The sequence below is a fragment of the Erythrolamprus reginae genome, chromosome 7 (genome assembly GCF_031021105.1).
Source record: "Erythrolamprus reginae isolate rEryReg1 chromosome 7, rEryReg1.hap1, whole genome shotgun sequence".
In the NCBI taxonomy this organism is placed as follows: Eukaryota; Metazoa; Chordata; class Lepidosauria; order Squamata; family Dipsadidae; genus Erythrolamprus; species Erythrolamprus reginae.
In genome coordinates this window covers 60,035,827-60,052,469 of record NC_091956.1, presented here as the reverse complement: position 1 = coordinate 60,052,469, position 16,643 = coordinate 60,035,827, and the positions used below count along the sequence as shown (strand labels likewise).

Below are 16,643 nucleotides of genomic sequence, written 5' to 3'. Positions count from 1 at the left end.
CCGTTCGCCGCTCGCTCGCCACTCGCCCGTTCACCCGCCCGCCCGGCCGCCATTTGTCGCTTGCCTGTCCGCCGTTTGCCGCTATCACCGCCTTCCCCACCCAGAGTCAAAGTCCCGGGGATGGCAAGGAGGGAGGGAGCAACGCGGGTTAAGCCACGGCCTCTTTAACACTTGGGCAGAAGTTGCACTCCTCCTCTGGGTGATGGAAAAGACGCGGGTACTCGGGAGCCCAGGCGCCCCGCTCGAAGTGGAGGAAAGCAGGCGGTTCCCGGGGAGAGAAAGCAGACACTGGGCTTAGAGGCGCCCATCCCAGAGGAGCAGATGGAAATGCTCCGCCTGCGTATTGCCATCCCCGAAGATACGCAAGCTCTCCCCCACCACACAAACACACACCCCGCCCGGCCAAACTCTCCCTCCTGCCGCCCCTTGCCAACCGAGCGCCTCTTCGGCTCCGGTTACTTTCCCCGTGGGGCGGGACAACCCCGCCACCGGGCAAGTGGTTCCTGTTCAGCGCCATGTTCCCGGCCAATGGCAGCGCCTCCAGCCTCCTCGCCGCTCGCCGCTACCGCCCCTCTCGCCGCCGAGTCCTCCTGCAGCAGCGCTGGCGGCCACCGTCCCCCGTAGGCACCCGCCCGCCCACCGCCCCCCCCGAAAGAGATGAGAGAGGGAGGAAGAGAGTGTGAGAGAGGAAGAAAGAGAGAGAGAAGAGTGGAAGGAAGAGAGAGAGAAATGATAGAAGTGACTCTTGGTGATGACGTATGACGTCATCGGGTGAGAAAAACCGTGGTACAGTATAGCAAAAAAAACGGGGAGTATTTTTTAATTATTATTTTTTGAAAAATCGCGATATAGCATTTCGCGAACATCAAGATCGCGAAAATCGAGGGATCACTGTATTGCTGAACCAAAAAAATGAACATTTATTATATACTGTACAGTAGTTGTTATCACAAACCAGCATAATCAGACAAACTATGAATCCTATCAAGAATTTCTTACTACAGTGATACCTCGTCTTACGAACGCCTCATCACATAAACTTTTCGTGATACGAACCCGGGATTTACGATTTGTTTGCCCCATCTTAAGAACCATTTCCGTCTTACGAACCTGAGCCTGGTCTCTTACTGCGCGTGCGCTCTCTGACGGCCACAGGGATTTCCCTCCCTTGTGACTGTCAGAGCTGGGATTTCCCATTTGATTGCCGCCCCTGCAGGGATTCCGTGGGGTGGGGGGTAGAGCCGGCCTGAACGTGGAGCCAGCTTAGGAGCCGCCGCCTGCTGAGAGGATAAGCCGCTGCGGTCACCGCTTCCTTCGGAGCCGCGCCGGGCTCCGAAGCAGCACAAAGCAATCCCCGCCCCCTCTGCGGCCAGGAGATCCTTGGAAGAGAAAGCCAAAGAGAGAGGCAGATAGGGCGAGCGAGCGTGCGTGGGCAGCGGCGGGGCTTCTTGGGAAAGGCAGCCTCAGGAGGTGGAGGAGGGAGAGGAGAAGCTGCAGTTGTCACCATCGCTGCAGCCACCCTTTCCTTTGGAGCCGCGCCGGGCTCCAAAGCAACGCAAAGCTATGCCCGCCCCCTCTGCGGCCAGGAGACTCCTTGGAAAAGAAAGCCAAAGAGAGAGGCAGATAGGGGGTGCAAGCCAGCGTGGGCAGCGGCGGGGCTTCTTGGGAAAGGCAGCCTCAGGAGGTGGAGGAGGGAGAGGAGAATCCACAGCTGTCACCATCGCTGCAGCCACCCTTTCCTTCATATCCGCGCCGGGCTCCAAAGCAACGCAAAGCTATCCCAGCCTCCTCTGCGGCCGGGAGACTCCTTGGGGAAGGTGGCCGCAGAGGAGGCGGGGAGAACTTTTCGCCACTTCGGAGCCCGGCGCAGCGCTTCGTCTGGAAACCTTTCAAGGAGAGTGGGAGACCCACCTTTTGACAAGCCGCAAGGCAGCTTCTTGCGGGTGTCAATCCACCCACGAGGCTCCCTCCAGGCAGCCTGCACTGTTCCCCACCCACCAAAGCCAACCCCTGCCCCTCAACAAGGATCCGAATGCCGGCAATAATGGGGAAAACTGGGTGAGTCCTGGGCTTGCACGCATTATTCGCTTTCCCATTGATTCCTATGGGAAACATTGTTTCATCTTACGAACTTTTCACCTTACGAACCTCGTCCCAGAACCAATTAAGTTCGTAAGATGAGGTATTACTGTACTACCGTACCATTATGTACTACTACCGTGTTGGGTGTGTTTTAAATCTGATTGATACAGCGTTTTGGGATGTAATTTATGGACAGCAGTGTTATATATGTTCCATTCGGGAATGCTGCGAAATGAAACGTCTCCTATGTCTTACTTTCGGGGGATGCCTTATATTAGGCAATTCTACGAAACCTCTCCTATGTCTTACTTTCAGGGGTGACTTGTTTTGGGGAAAACAGGGTATGAAAACTCAGTGCAAATAAATGAGCAGCACTTCATTATTTTTTGACAGGAACAATTGTAGTATAAGATATTCAGCACCATTGAAGGGGACTATTATACACACACACACACACAGAGAGAGAGAGAAAGTCTTCTTCAGTGGTGCTGAATATTTGATGCATATTTATATCTTATATAATTGTTCCTCTCAAAAGATAATGAGATGATAGATAGATAGATAGATAGATAGATAGATAGATAGATAGATAGATAGATAGATAGATAGATACATACATATTCCCAAAATGTAGAGCAAAACTTTATAGACGCCACCTTTCTAATATGTAAAAAGGAAAATGTAACTTTCAACATACTACAAATACATCGTAACTTGTTACTCACTTAGAAGTTGATCCTGTAATCTGCATGCCTCGATCCAGTAGAGCATTAGCTTTAAGGCCTTGTTTAACAATCTGGAAAAAATAATATGGCATTACTCTTTGAGAGCTTTTATCAGTCTTTCCACCAGAAATATTTTATATTGTTTCCTACCTTTAAATTTTTACATGACCAAGCATGGCAATTTTAGCAGATACACGAGAATATACTTTAAACTACTAAATGAATGAATGTGTGTGTGTGTGTATGTGTAACATATTTTTGCTGATAATGAAAAGGAGGAGAGACTAGTATAGATCTATTTGAAGCTATTTTGCTCTCATCAACTAACCATACCCTTGCCGGGATTTGAATCTGGGGAGTCTGCCTATAAGGCAGTAGTTTTAATCTCTAGACCACAGGTTCTCCTCCTCTCAGCTGTACCAAGGAAGAGTTATATGTTGTTTTTTTCTGTTGAATCACACTGGCATACGTAAATATGGGAGGGAGCATACTGCTTCCATTTTGCCTCTTGACCCCTCCAGGGGCCATATCCAAGGCAGTTAATTTTTTATAGCTGACAAACTATATTCTATATATTATAAATTATTTTGAATGCGCTATTTACAATTTATTTCTGATGGGAAATTCTAGAAGAAACAAATTCTCTAGATCCTTTTTAATTCTATTCAGGCCTAGTTATGAAATAGAAATGGCACTAAACAATCTGGTCCATAACCTTTCTCAAGATATAGATGGGAAAGAATGCACTCTTTTGATCCTACTGGACTTGTTAGTATATTGTATAATGGATCATAATAGTCTTTACGATTGACTGAAAAGACTAAAGACACTGTTTTGGAATGGCTCCACTCCTACATGCATGGATGGTTCTAGTCAGTAATCATAAAGTAAAGCCACTTAAAACCCTGAAAATGCCAGTGTGAAGTCCTTCAGCAATCAGGATTATGTTTGAAGCAGTTCAATATTTATATGATAATGTTGGGAGAAGTTGTCTATTGGTTTGGGGTGAGGCATGCTTATAACATTCAATTATAAACTAATGCCCCAGTCTGAGCTGCAGACTACAGTGATCCCCCGAGTTTCGCGATCTCGATCTTTGCGAAACGCTATATCGCGATTTTTCCACCCGATGACGTCACTCCCTTCCTTTCTCATCTTTCTTTCTCTCTCTCTTTCTCTATCTTGCTTCTTCCTCTCTCACACTCTCTTCCTCCCTCTCTCATCTCTTTCTTTCCTTCTCTCTCTTTCTCCATCTCTCCCCCTCTTGCTCTCGAGCGGCGGGCGGCACCCAGGGAAGGTTCCTTCGGCCGCCCACCAGCTGATCTGCTCGGCAGCGCAGTAGCAGCAAGGAGCCGAAGATGGGGTTTCCCCTTTGCGTGGGCAACGGGGGAAACCCCATCTTCGGCTCCTCGCTGCTACTGCTCTGCCGAGCAGATCAGCTGGTGGGCGGCCGAAGGAACCTTCCCTGGGTCTTCAACTCCCAGAGCGGCGGACAAGCGGCGGGCGGACAAGAAAAGCGGCGGCCGGACAAGCGGAAAAGCGGCGGACAAGCGGCGGCCGGAAAAGCGGCGGCCGGACAAGCGGGGGACAAGCGGAAAATCGGCGGAAAAGCGGGCAGGCAGACGGCTCCTCAGCTGCTGGGTCTTCCCAGGTGCGGAAGTAAAAACACCATCTGCGCATGCGCGGCCATGGAAAAAGGGGCGCGCATGCGCAGATGGTGTTTTTACTTCCGCACCACTACATCCCGAAAAATCGATTATCGCGAGGGGTCTTGGAACGGAACCCTCGCGATAATCGGGAGATCACTGTATATGGAAATCTTATGCTAATCTGGAAAGGATTATGATCTATATGAAGTGAAAGAACTTTGAGATTAAATCCTACCAAGAAAACATTAACACTTCTCAATAAGCATTTGAAGAATGCAGTGACACAAGTAGTTAAGATGAATAGGATTCTACACCTCACAAAGGGTTGATTTGAGGGTTCTCATGTACTTTTTGTTCCTATTCAGTAAGTAGGCTGGGGAGTGGGGAAGGGCTTTTGCCCAACTCTGGCTGGTATGCCAAATGCAACTCTACCAGCATCATAATACTCTGATATGCTTTGATCGCTGTCCAACTGAACTGCAGTAACCTGGGGATGCATTTGGAAATCTCATAAGATGCAACTAATACTGTATAAAATTATTAACAGTGGCATAAGAAATAATATCAATGTTAAAGTAATTGTATCAGTTGAGACTAAGCTTCCAGGACCAATTCAAAGTGCTGGTCATGATACAGAAGAAAGATTAGAGCAAGCCTTGCCAGAATTGATTCTGCTATCTCATCTACTCATCTAGAGAAGGCATGTTAAGAATTTCTTCTCTCCCTCTTATCCATCCATCCATCCATCCATCCATCCATCTAGATAGGCAGGCAGGCAGGTAGACAGATAGATAAATGCAGAGATAGATACAGAGATAGATATAGAGAAAAAAGAAAGAAAGAAAGAAAGAAAGAAAGAAAGAAAGAAATGTATAGATATCTAACTGGATGGATGGATGGATGGATGGATGGATGGATGGATGGATGGATGGATGGATGGATGGATAGATAGATAGATAGATAGATAGATAGATAGATAGATAGATAGATAGATAGATAGATAGATAGATAATAATTTATTAGATTTGTATGCCGCCCCTTTCCGAAGACTCGGGGCGATAGAGATAGATAGATAGATAGATAGATAGATAGATAGATAGATAGATAGATAGATAGATAGATAGATAGATAGATAGATAGATAGATAATAAAGACTCGGGGCGAGATAGAGAGAGAGATAGAGAGAGATAGAGAGAGAGATAGAGAGAGAGAGAGAGAGAGAGATGGGAAAAAAGAAAGATAGAAACAATGAGTACAGAAAAATTATGAACAACTCATTCCTACCAGTACATGCCAACTGACTTTCCTCATTTATCAGCCAGAAGACTCAAATAAAGAAAGCCCCCACTTACACTTGCATAACATCTGCCCAACAACTTTTATTCCCAATGGAAAGCCAAATGGGTCGCTGAACACCCAGACATAAGAAGACATATAAATGACCCCTCACAAAAGGTGCCAGGCTCTGAGCTACCACACCAATCCTGAATAAATTTGCACCTCCCGTGGAATCTGCCTGGTCTCTCTGTATAAAGTATAAATGGGGCAGAGTATCCTCCCTTCAGTGTGACTGCAGGGTACCTCATTCAAACTGTAGATCACATCACATATGGCCTAGATCAGTGATAGCGGACCTATGACACAAGTGCCACAGGTGGCAGGCAGAGACATATCTGATGGCACACAAGCATTGCCCTAGCTCAGCTCCAATGTGCATGCTGGCCAGTTGATTTTCGGCTCACAGGAAGGCTAAGGGAGGGCGTTTTTTGTTTACAGAGGGCTTACAGAGGGGGAATAGGTGAGGGCATTTTTGCCCTCTCCAGGCTGCAGAAAATCCTCTAGAGCCTGCAGACCACTGGGCCCACCAGAAGTTGGGAAACAAGCCTACTGGGCTCACCAGAGGTTGGGAAATGGGCCTACTGGACCCACTAGAAGTTGGGAAACGGGCCTACTGGGCCCACCAGAAGTTGGGAAACGGGCCTACTGGACCCACTAGAGGTTGGGAAATGGGCCTACTGGACCCACTAGAAGTTGGGAAACAAGCCTACTGGGCTCACCAGAGGTTGGGAAATGGGCCTACTGGACCCACTAGAAGTTGGGAAACGGGCCTACTGGGCCCACCAGAAGTTGGGAAACGGGCCTACTGGGCCCACCAGAGGTTGGGAAATGGGCCTACTGGGCCCACCAGAAGTTGGGAAACGGGCCAACTGGGCCCACCAGAAGTTGGGAAACGGGCCTACTGGGCCCACCAGAGATTGGGAAATGGGCCTACTGGGCCCACCAGAAGTTGGGAAACGGGCCAACTGGGCCCACCAGAGGTTGGGAAATGGGCCTACTGGGCCCACCAGAAGTTGGGAAACGGGCCTACTGGGCCCACCAGAGGTTGGGAAACGGGCCAACTGGGCCCACCAGAAGTTGGGAAACGGGCCTACTGGGCCCACCAGAAGTTGGGAAACGGGCCTACTGGGCCCACCAGAAGTTGGGAAACGGGCCTACTTGGCCCACCAGAGGTTGGGAAACGGGCCAACTGGGCCCACCAGAGGTTGGGAAATGGGCCTACTGGGCCCACCAAAAGTTGGGAAACGGGCCAACTGGGCCCACCAGAGGTTGGGAAACGGGCCAACTGGGCCCACCAGAAGTTGGGAAACGGGCCTACTGGGCCCACCAGAAGTTGGGAAACGGGCCTACTGGGCCCACCAGAAGTTGGGAAACGGGCCTACTTGGCCCACCAGAGGTTGGGAAACGGGCCAACTGGGCCCACCAGAGGTTGGGAAATGGGCCTACTGGGCCCACCAAAAGTTGGGAAACGGGCCTATCGGGACCACCAGAGATTGGGAAATGGGCCATTTCTGGCCTCCGCAGGGAGGGGGAGGCTGTTTTCACCCTCCCCAGGCTTTGAATTACGGATGTGGGCACTCGTGTATGCGCAATAGCACACACGCCCACACTTTCATCACCCATGGGAAAAAAGATTCACCATCACTGGCCTAGATATTGGTATTTGAACATAGATCTTTTTAACATTTTACTTTATAGGGTTTTTTAACCTAAACATATTGTATATGATTGATAGTCAGACAGGATGACCGGCTTCTGTGGGATAGTCCCCCACTCTTTGAAATACTTTCCTCTAAAAATATGAAACATCCACTCTCTTAATGTGGGTGTTAAAGCAGATATTGGACTAGGAGTTCTTCCAGCTCTATTATTATGTTATATTATGTTATGTTTAAAAAAGAAGTAAGCATTTGTGTTGCTATAGTAAGCTATTGCGTCCCCTCCAGGTAATCTGAATTAGGACAACTACCATAAGTAATTAATAGGTTTTTTTAAACTGTTGATGTATTTTCCATTTTGTTTTTGCACATACATATAAATATACATCTATAGGTAGGTCAACCAATAAATACATTGTGGTTTTTACCTTAAAACTAGGAACAGAAAGCTGCTCAAAATATGAGGAACTTTCTTCACTAGTTGGCGTGTCGAGATCTAATGGTCTGTGTAAAGATGATTTGGAGGTCCTTTTATTTGTTGGGTGTTTTACTGACCAGTTAACCACTTGGTACTGAGTGAGGTAGCTTTGGTAGCAGTTCATCAAAGGCTGCTGGGAAGTGATCTGTTCATTCTCAGGAGCCTTCTCAGTTTCTACAATATATATATGTTCAACAAGATCATCCTCTCCTCCCAAAGCAGAAACAAATGAAGCTTGCGAGGGATGCATTTTTATTGGTACAGTTTTTGTATCTTGACTGGTTTCTCCCCGAAAGGTAGTAGTCAGTGGTCCTTCTACACTGTGATACATTGGTCCCCTCCCATAATCAATTTGTTTGGCTTGTTTTCTCTTCTTTTTCCTCCCAGGATATGTTCCTGGTCCTTCATCACTACTGATGGGTTCAAAATCCTCAGCAGCTGAGAAATAAGCTTCACTATCAGCCATCGACATGCTGGAGTCCATAGAGCGATATTGATGAAATGAATTTGAGTCTGCGGAAGGTGTATAAGGAAAAGAACCAAAACTTCTTCTTTGTTTTGGAGAGTCTAAGACATTTTCATCACTGCGAGAAACATCACTGCTGAACTGTACACCGACCGAAACAGGTGGCTTATCACCGTAGAAAGCTGCAGTAAGACTTTTGGTGCTTCCCAATCGACCAGAACATACAGATTCTTGCCGTTTCAAAGGAGATCTAAGAGGAGATTGTCCAACAGGCTTTTCTTGTAGATTAGGAGATACTGGGCTATTGGTTGATCCTTCTGCTACACTACTAGGGAAAAAAAATTATACACAGTGATGCAAACTGCACAGAATTCAATATCAATAACATTGATTCAGGGTTGACATAGAAACTGTAATTGTAGAGTTCTTTGAAATACAACAAAAGAGCAAAGCTTTTCAGAGTTACTTTAATCCCAATTATTGGACATAAAATAACAACTGATGTTGCATACTGAGAAACCCAAAAGAAGACATTCATGGCAAAAAACATTAATACAGTGGTACCTCTACTTAATTTGTTCCATGACCAGAAAAGTTGGTAACAAGAAGCAATTTTTCCCATAGGAATCGATGTAAAAGTAAATAATGCATGTGATTGGGGAAACCACAGGGAGGGTGGAAGTCTTGTTTCCTCCCAGGAGATTCCTAGAGAGGACCCACGGAGGCTTCTCCCTGCATTTTCCGGCCCTGTTTCCTCCCAGGAAATTCCTAGAGAGGCCCCACGGAGGCTTCTCTTCGCCTTTTCCGGCGCTGTTTCCTCCCAGGAGATTCCTAGAGAGGCCCCATGGAGGCTTCTCTCCGCCTTTTCCAGCCCTGTTTCCTTGATTCCTAGAGAGGCCCCACAGAAGCTTCTCCCTGTTTTTTCAGGTTACAGTTTCAGAGGCTCAGGTTTGTAAGTGGAAAATGGTTCTTGAGGAGAGGCAAAAAATCTTGAACACCTGGTTCTTACTAAAAAAGTTTGGAAGTAGAGGCCTTTGTAGGTAGAGGTACCACTGTATATGTAACTTTCCAAATGTGGTCATTCTATAGTGGAATAAGATATCATTGAGAAATAAATGCTCACCTTCCATGGGCCTCTTCTTTTTTTGAACCTGTCAAGAGCGCCTTTTGTCCTAAGTGTTCTTCCATGGCAGAAGAAGGACTTTCCCTATCACCTGCAAGCAAGGGAAGTGCAGCACTAGAACTACTATTCTCCTCTGAAGATGATGAAGAACTATGAGATCGCAGAGGTACTTGTAAATTTAATTGCTGGGATTTTCTTCCAGATTCTGTACCTACAGTTCTGCATTCCCATTCTTTTGTCTTTACACCGTTTGCCTTACCTAAAAACAATTACATATTTTGTGCTAAGTTCATGAATATTAAAGATACCAAATTTTTTTTTTGCTTTTTTAAAAAAAATAAATGAATAAATACATAGCATATTCTTTTAAGATACTAAAAAATCTGCAAAACAGCCAGGTTTTTAAAGTGGAATATTTTTTAATATTTTCCTATTACTGTAATTGCACATTTTAAACAGTATGCATTTGTGTGACCAAAAGTTGGTATTCAAAGCCCTACATGGCATTGGACCAGAGTACCTCCGGAACCGCCTTCTACCGCATGAATCCCAGCAGCCGATAAGGTCCCACAGAGTTGGCATTCTCTGGGTCCCGTCGACTAAACAATGTCGTTTGGCAGGCCCCAGGGGAAGAGCCTTCTCTGTGGCGGCCCCGGCCCTCTGGAATCAACTCCCCCCGGAGATTAGAACTGCCCCCACCCTCCTTGCCTTTCGTAAACTACTTAAGACCCACCTATACCGCCAGGCATGGGGGATTTGAGACATCTTCCACCAGGCTCATTATTATTTATGTTTGGTATATATGTGCTGTTTGGTTTTTAATTATGATAGGGTTTTTAGTTATTTTTAATATTAGATTTGTGCCATTGTAATATTGTTTTTATCATTGTTGTGAGCCGCCCCGAGTCTTCAGAGAGGGGCGGCATACAAATCTAATAAATAGAATTGAATTGAATTTTTGTGCAATACTTCTGTTAAATGGCTGATTTCTTTAACTTGAACACATATATTCAAAATATGCTAATGTTTAATGAATGGTAAACTTTTACATGTTAACAGACAGACAGACAGGCAGGCAGATAGACAGACAATAATCTTTTACCATCTGGAATTTTCGGAAGTTCTTTAGTAATAATCCATTCTCCAGGTTGCAGTAAAGACTGCCCATAAAACATATCTGATTCCGCACTTGCATTTGAAAAAGCAGAGCTACTTGATGGCGTCAATTCTTCAAACTTGAAGAAGTCTAATCCTGACCCAGGGCCACCAAAAAAACGACAGCCACCAAGACAACCACATTTGTTCTTGCTTCTTTTATTCTTTATGTTATCATCTGGCCATAAAAACCATAGTCTAGAAGGAAAAGAAGGAGCTCATTGAAATACACAAAGTGAAAATATTTCTACGGTAGCCATTATTAATGACTACGTTATCTATCACTTGCATCCACTCAGATTCACCAATACAAAAACCAATCTGAAGCAGAAGTGGGATGGTTTTAGAAATATAGGGATCCTCAATAAAGAATCACAATTGGGCCTGGAATTTTAATCAAGTTATTGTGGTTGTTAAAGCAGGTAACCATTTGACCTGACTAGATTTTACAACCATTTTTACAACAGTCTTAAAGTGAGTCATTGTGATTGTTTTATTCCTGTATAAAGTATTTTTATTTTTCAATACATATGCAAAACATACCAACAATATATTTTCTCTGAACAGAGTATCGCTCAAGTCAAACTTTTTATACAGCTTATAAAATCTCTACACAATTTTTATTTATTTTCCTTTTCTACTATATTCTTTCTCTATGTTAATTCTATTTACCCCCTTCTTCTTTTCTAACATTTAAACAATATTACCATTTGCCCGTATCCCAAAACTTTATTTTTCTCTTATCTAGTTAACCCTTTAAAAGCAGTCCTTTTCATCTTAATTCCGAATTTCTAATTTATAATACAATAACATTCCAATTGTTTCCTTTTCCATTTAACTTCCTTTATGTTTCTTAAAATTTAATTTTTGCTTCCCCTTTTTTACCTATTCAGCATCATCTTATAATATATTCATCCCAATATTGCTCCCCCTTTTCATTTCATATCATCTTCTTATTCTAATATTACAGTTGCATATGTTAATCATAATACAATTCACTATAATAATTCCTATTCGTCTTTCCTTTAATTATACCATTAACCATTTTTGTTTAATTCCCCAAACACTCCACTTCTTAAGATTTCATTCTCGTATTTTCTTATAAATCTTTCCTTTTCCAATTACCCAACTTCATCTAATAAACAATCAATCACCTATTACAATCACCATTACTTTCACTAATTTACTTTATTACCACCATTGATATATACTGTTCTAATAATTTTAAATGTATACTACATTCTTTTCCTTTTTCCATGTCATTCATCATATCATCATGGTCAAATACTACAACTACAACGCATATTAATCTTAATACAGTCTACTTATACATATCATTGTGATTGTTAAGTGAATGATGTGGTCATTAAGCAAACCCAATCTATCCAATTGATGTTTTTTGCCATTTCCTGATGGAAAATGGCAAAAATTGTTGTAAGTCACATTCACATGATCATGGGATGTTGCAACCAGTTGTAAATGCAAGCTGATTGCAAGGAACCCAAACTTCAAGGTTTTAAGTAATTTTTTTGTGTGTGTTTTGTAAATCCGAATGGTTTTCAAGTGATGGATCATTAAGAAGAAATTCTGTGTACCTCATTTAAAACCATTTTCATTACAAATAACTAGATCTAGCTAACAAGACTCTTCTATCTATCTCATTCTGACTCTAACTCTGCAGGGTCCTTCAGAAAACACATAGAACCTGACTCAGATACTGAAATGGAAGTTGGCTACTTCAAAAGTCAAACACAGTTTATTGTGGAAGCACCGGATTAGTCATAAGCTTCTACAATTGTATAGGACATGGGGAGATTTACTATTCTCTTTGCTGCACAATTTTTTGCAGTGCCGAGACAAAGGTGAGAAGAGTTTGTTACAACAGTGATTTCTATTGTATTCATTCAACAGTAGCAACAGCCCAAATCCCCCAAAACAAATTTACTCAGTTTCTTGGAAAATAAATGTTGGAGATACAACATTATAAATCCATTTTATTTCCCAGAAATATATTTAAAAGATGTGATTATAAAATATAATATATAAAATTCTGCCACTGTTTACAGGTTTCAACTTCAAAAAAAGTCAGATCTTTATCATTAGATTATAACGAAACCATATTAAAACATTATTAATATTTTTTAAAGAAATGTATACACATAGATACATACAGATATACACATAATGACAATTCTGAAATCAATTTTCTGCAAACATTTATAAAACATTTTACATTTTTGAAGAATCTATCATGAATGTTCATGTATTCTATTTTTTCATTAACACAATTTTATACTTGTTTTTCTTACCTCTTTGTTCTGTTATCATGAATTTCCAAAAAATGTCGCTGTGCTTCATGCTTTGAATAGCGGTCTGCTGCTAAAGCAATATCAGCAGTGATAAGGCCAAAATTGATCGATCCTGCTTCTAGCCAATATGCCCTCCGTAGTATTGCAGGTTGAAGACTGCTTCGGCAATTATTTGATTGTTCAATATACTGTTGTATTTGGAAGTCTTGAATGGCAGCACTTATACCTTCACCAACTGATTGATTGTGGAGATTGCAACTAGCAATGCGCACAGCACCCATCTAAATATCAAATTCAAGTAAAAAGCTCAGGCGAAATCCTAGTAGAGTACCAACTTAAATTACTACAGGATATTTATTCCCTAGTAAATAAATATGCGATCATTCTAAATTTCTTATTTACAAGTACAAGTTGTAATAAAATGGTTAATATTAGGATGGTAATTCAAACTGTAAATAGGCTTCACACCTATGAAAATCAAACTTCGCTAATAAATCGGCAGATTATTTTTCTGCAATAAGTGTGAATGTATAAGTATGTAATTCACAAATTTGTTTCTCAAATTAGACATGTTAATAATTATGTTTAGTTAAAAAAAAACAATTTTTATAACTGCTTATGCAAAAGATCTCCAAAATTAGTTCTATAATAATGTCGACACAGAAGAATAACATTCTATGTATAGAAACATAGAAGTCTGACGGCAAAAAAAGACCTCATGGTCCATCTAGTCTGCCCTTATACTATTTCCTGTATTTTATCTTACAATGGATATATGTTTATCCCAGCATGTTTAAATTCAGTTACTGTGGATTTACCAACCACATCTGCTGGAAGTTTGTTCCAAGGATCTACTACTCTTTCAGTAAAATAATATTTTCTCACGTTGCTTTTGAACTTTCCCCCAATTAACTTCAGATTGTGTCCCCTTGTTCTTGTGTTCACTTTCCTATTAAAAACACTTCCCTCCTGAACCTTATTTAACCCTTTAACATATTTAAATGTTTCGATCCTGTCCCCCCTTTTCCTTCTGTCCTCCAGACTATACAGATTGAGTTCATTAAGTCTTTCCTGATACGTTTTATGCTTAAGGACCTTCCACCATTCTTGTAGCCCGTCTTTGGACCCGTTCAATTTTGTCAATATCTTTTTGTAGGTGAGGTCTCCAGAACTGAACACAGTATTCCAAATGTGGTCTCACCAGCGCTCTATATAAGGGGATCACAATCTCCCTCTTCCTGCTTGTTATACCTCTAGCTATGCAGCCAAGCATCCTACTTGCTTTTCCTACCACCCGACCACACTGCTCACCCTAGTATAGACTAGGTATGCTATAAAAATTCCTTTAAAATCATGCTGGAAAAAAAATTATTTTATTTTGAAATACTGACTTTTTTATATTTTGGCAAAAAATAACAGAAATTGTGATTGTATGATTGCAGAGGGCAGAATTACAAGATCTGTCATAAGCACCATTTGTTCAGTCCATCATAACTTTGATTAGTGGCTAAATGGATGATTGTAATCTGAGGATTAATTGTATGCAAAAATGAAGACATAAGTAAGACAAGTACTACTACCTTTATATTTGTAGCACAACCATGCTCAACAACGTGTACATCTGCACCATCGATTGCGAGGCGGATCATAGCATATTTTAATTCATCAGAGGTTAGACAAGGGCCAGAAATGCTGCTCATCTAAAGTTTTGGGGTGTGGGGGGAGAGACATAGTAGTAAATGTTATCCTGGGCATGTATTCATCTTACTTAAAATAAAGATAAAAGTGATACATCAAGGCAACTGAAGCTGAAAGCAGTAATGTTTCTTCTACAGTCATTATACTGCATCTATACCCCATAATTTGATCAAATATTAAGCCTGTAGAAGGCACCAACTCGAAATGTCCTTCAGCTTCACTGCATGAAGCTTCTACAAATATGCACCAGTCTGACAACAGTATTTTTAAAGTCAGGAACATAAAAATACTACTACTTCTTCAAAACAAATGCTACTAACAAGTATCCTTGCTTTTAAAATGTAAGCACTACATCTCCTTTCCCCACTATGCAATGATTCCCAACCTTTCTAATGCCACGACCCCTTAATACAGTTCATCATGTTGTGTGGCCCCCAACCATAAATCTAGCCCCAGTTATCCCAACAGAGCTTTAAGCTGATTGGCAGGAAGGTCAGAGGGGACACCCCCACCCACTGTAAACGCCTGATGGGTCAGATTGTAAAAGTATGTTCCAAGGCACCAGAATAGAAGTTTTAGTTCCTAACACCATGGAAAATTTGTCTATTCTCAATCTTAGGCAATCCCTGTGAACGGTCATTCAACCCATCTGTCCGTCCATAACCCTGGGGGGGGGGGAATTATTGATCCCCTCAGAGAGGGGTCCGCAACTTGGGCGTCCTCCTCGATCCACAGCTCACATTAGAGAAACATCTTTCAGCTGTGGCGAGGGGGGCGTTTGCCCAGGTTCGCCTGGTGCACCAGTTGCGGCCCTATCTGGACTGGAACTGACTGCTCAAAGTCACTCATGCCCCTCATCACCTCGAGGGCTCAACTACTGTAATGCTCTCTACATGGGGCTACCTTTGAAAAGTGTTCGGAAACTTCAGATTGTGCAGAATGCAGCTGCAAGAGCAATCATGGGCTTCCCAAGGTATGCCCTTGTTACACTAACACTCCACAGTCTGCATTGGTTGCCGATCAATTTCCGGTCACAATTCAAAGTGTTGGTTATGACCTATAAAGCCCTTCATGGCATCGGACCAGAATATCTCTGGGACCGCCTTCTGCCGCACGAATCCCAGCGACCCGGTTAGGTCCCACAGAGTTGGCCCTCTGGGTCCCGTCGACTAAGCAATGTCGTTTGGCGGGACCCAGGAGAAGAGCCTTTTCTGTGGCGGCCCCGACCCTCTGGAACCAGCTCCCCCCAGATATCAAGAGTTGCCCCCACCCTCCTTGTCTTTCGCAAGCTCCTTAAAACCCACCTCTGTCGTCAGGCATGGGGGAATTGAAATTTCTCTTCCCCCTAGGCTTATAGAATTTATACATGGTATGCTTGTATGTATTGAGTGGTTCTTTAAATTGGGGTTTTTTAGATTGTTTTTAATATTAGATTTGTTTACATTGTCTTTTTATATTGTTGTTAGCTGCCCCGAGTCTTCGGAGAGGGGCGGCATACAAATCTAATAAATACAAATACAACCCCCAAAGTTGTCCCAACCCCCCAGGTTGAGAACCAATGCACTATTGCATCCCTGTAACAAACCCTTAGAGACCATCTTTGTGTTTAAAAACAGGTCACTTTTCTCTCAGTTCCATTTGTTAAATGGCTATTTTCTTTTTTTCCTCCAACCTCAACTAATTTTCCAAAACAATCAGCAATGCAAAGAATAATTAGGAACACTGGGAAGGACTCAAAAAGATTGATTTGTTACAGAAAAATGAATTGGAGAACACTAATATAAATCCATAAAGATTTTGGTAAATAATACATGACAAATCTGTTCGCTGACATACTTTTTTTTTAAAAAGAGTAAAGTAAATGTTGCAGCAATGAAAAAAAGATATACAGTGTTCCCCTCGATTTCCGCGGGGGATGCGTTCCGAGACCGCCCGCGAAATTTGAATTTCCGCGAAGTAGAG

The 16,643-nt window shown here is 42.7% G+C and overlaps 1 protein-coding gene across 1 annotated transcript in view; it reads right to left on the bottom strand.

Moving 5' to 3' along the window:
• Positions 1 to 16,643, bottom strand: part of BLTP1 (bridge-like lipid transfer protein family member 1) — a 203,279-nt gene that overhangs the window by 110,495 nt on the left and 76,141 nt on the right. Inside the window, exons 24-29 of the mRNA XM_070757683.1 lie at positions 14,564 to 14,683; positions 12,984 to 13,264; positions 10,622 to 10,872; positions 9,520 to 9,778; positions 7,881 to 8,724; positions 2,808 to 2,878 (exon numbers count right to left, since the gene is read on the bottom strand). Of these exons, the coding sequence (XP_070613784.1) occupies positions 2,808 to 2,878; positions 7,881 to 8,724; positions 9,520 to 9,778; positions 10,622 to 10,872; positions 12,984 to 13,264; positions 14,564 to 14,683 (1,826 nt within the window). The remainder of the gene's footprint in view (positions 1 to 2,807; positions 2,879 to 7,880; positions 8,725 to 9,519; positions 9,779 to 10,621; positions 10,873 to 12,983; positions 13,265 to 14,563; positions 14,684 to 16,643) is intronic.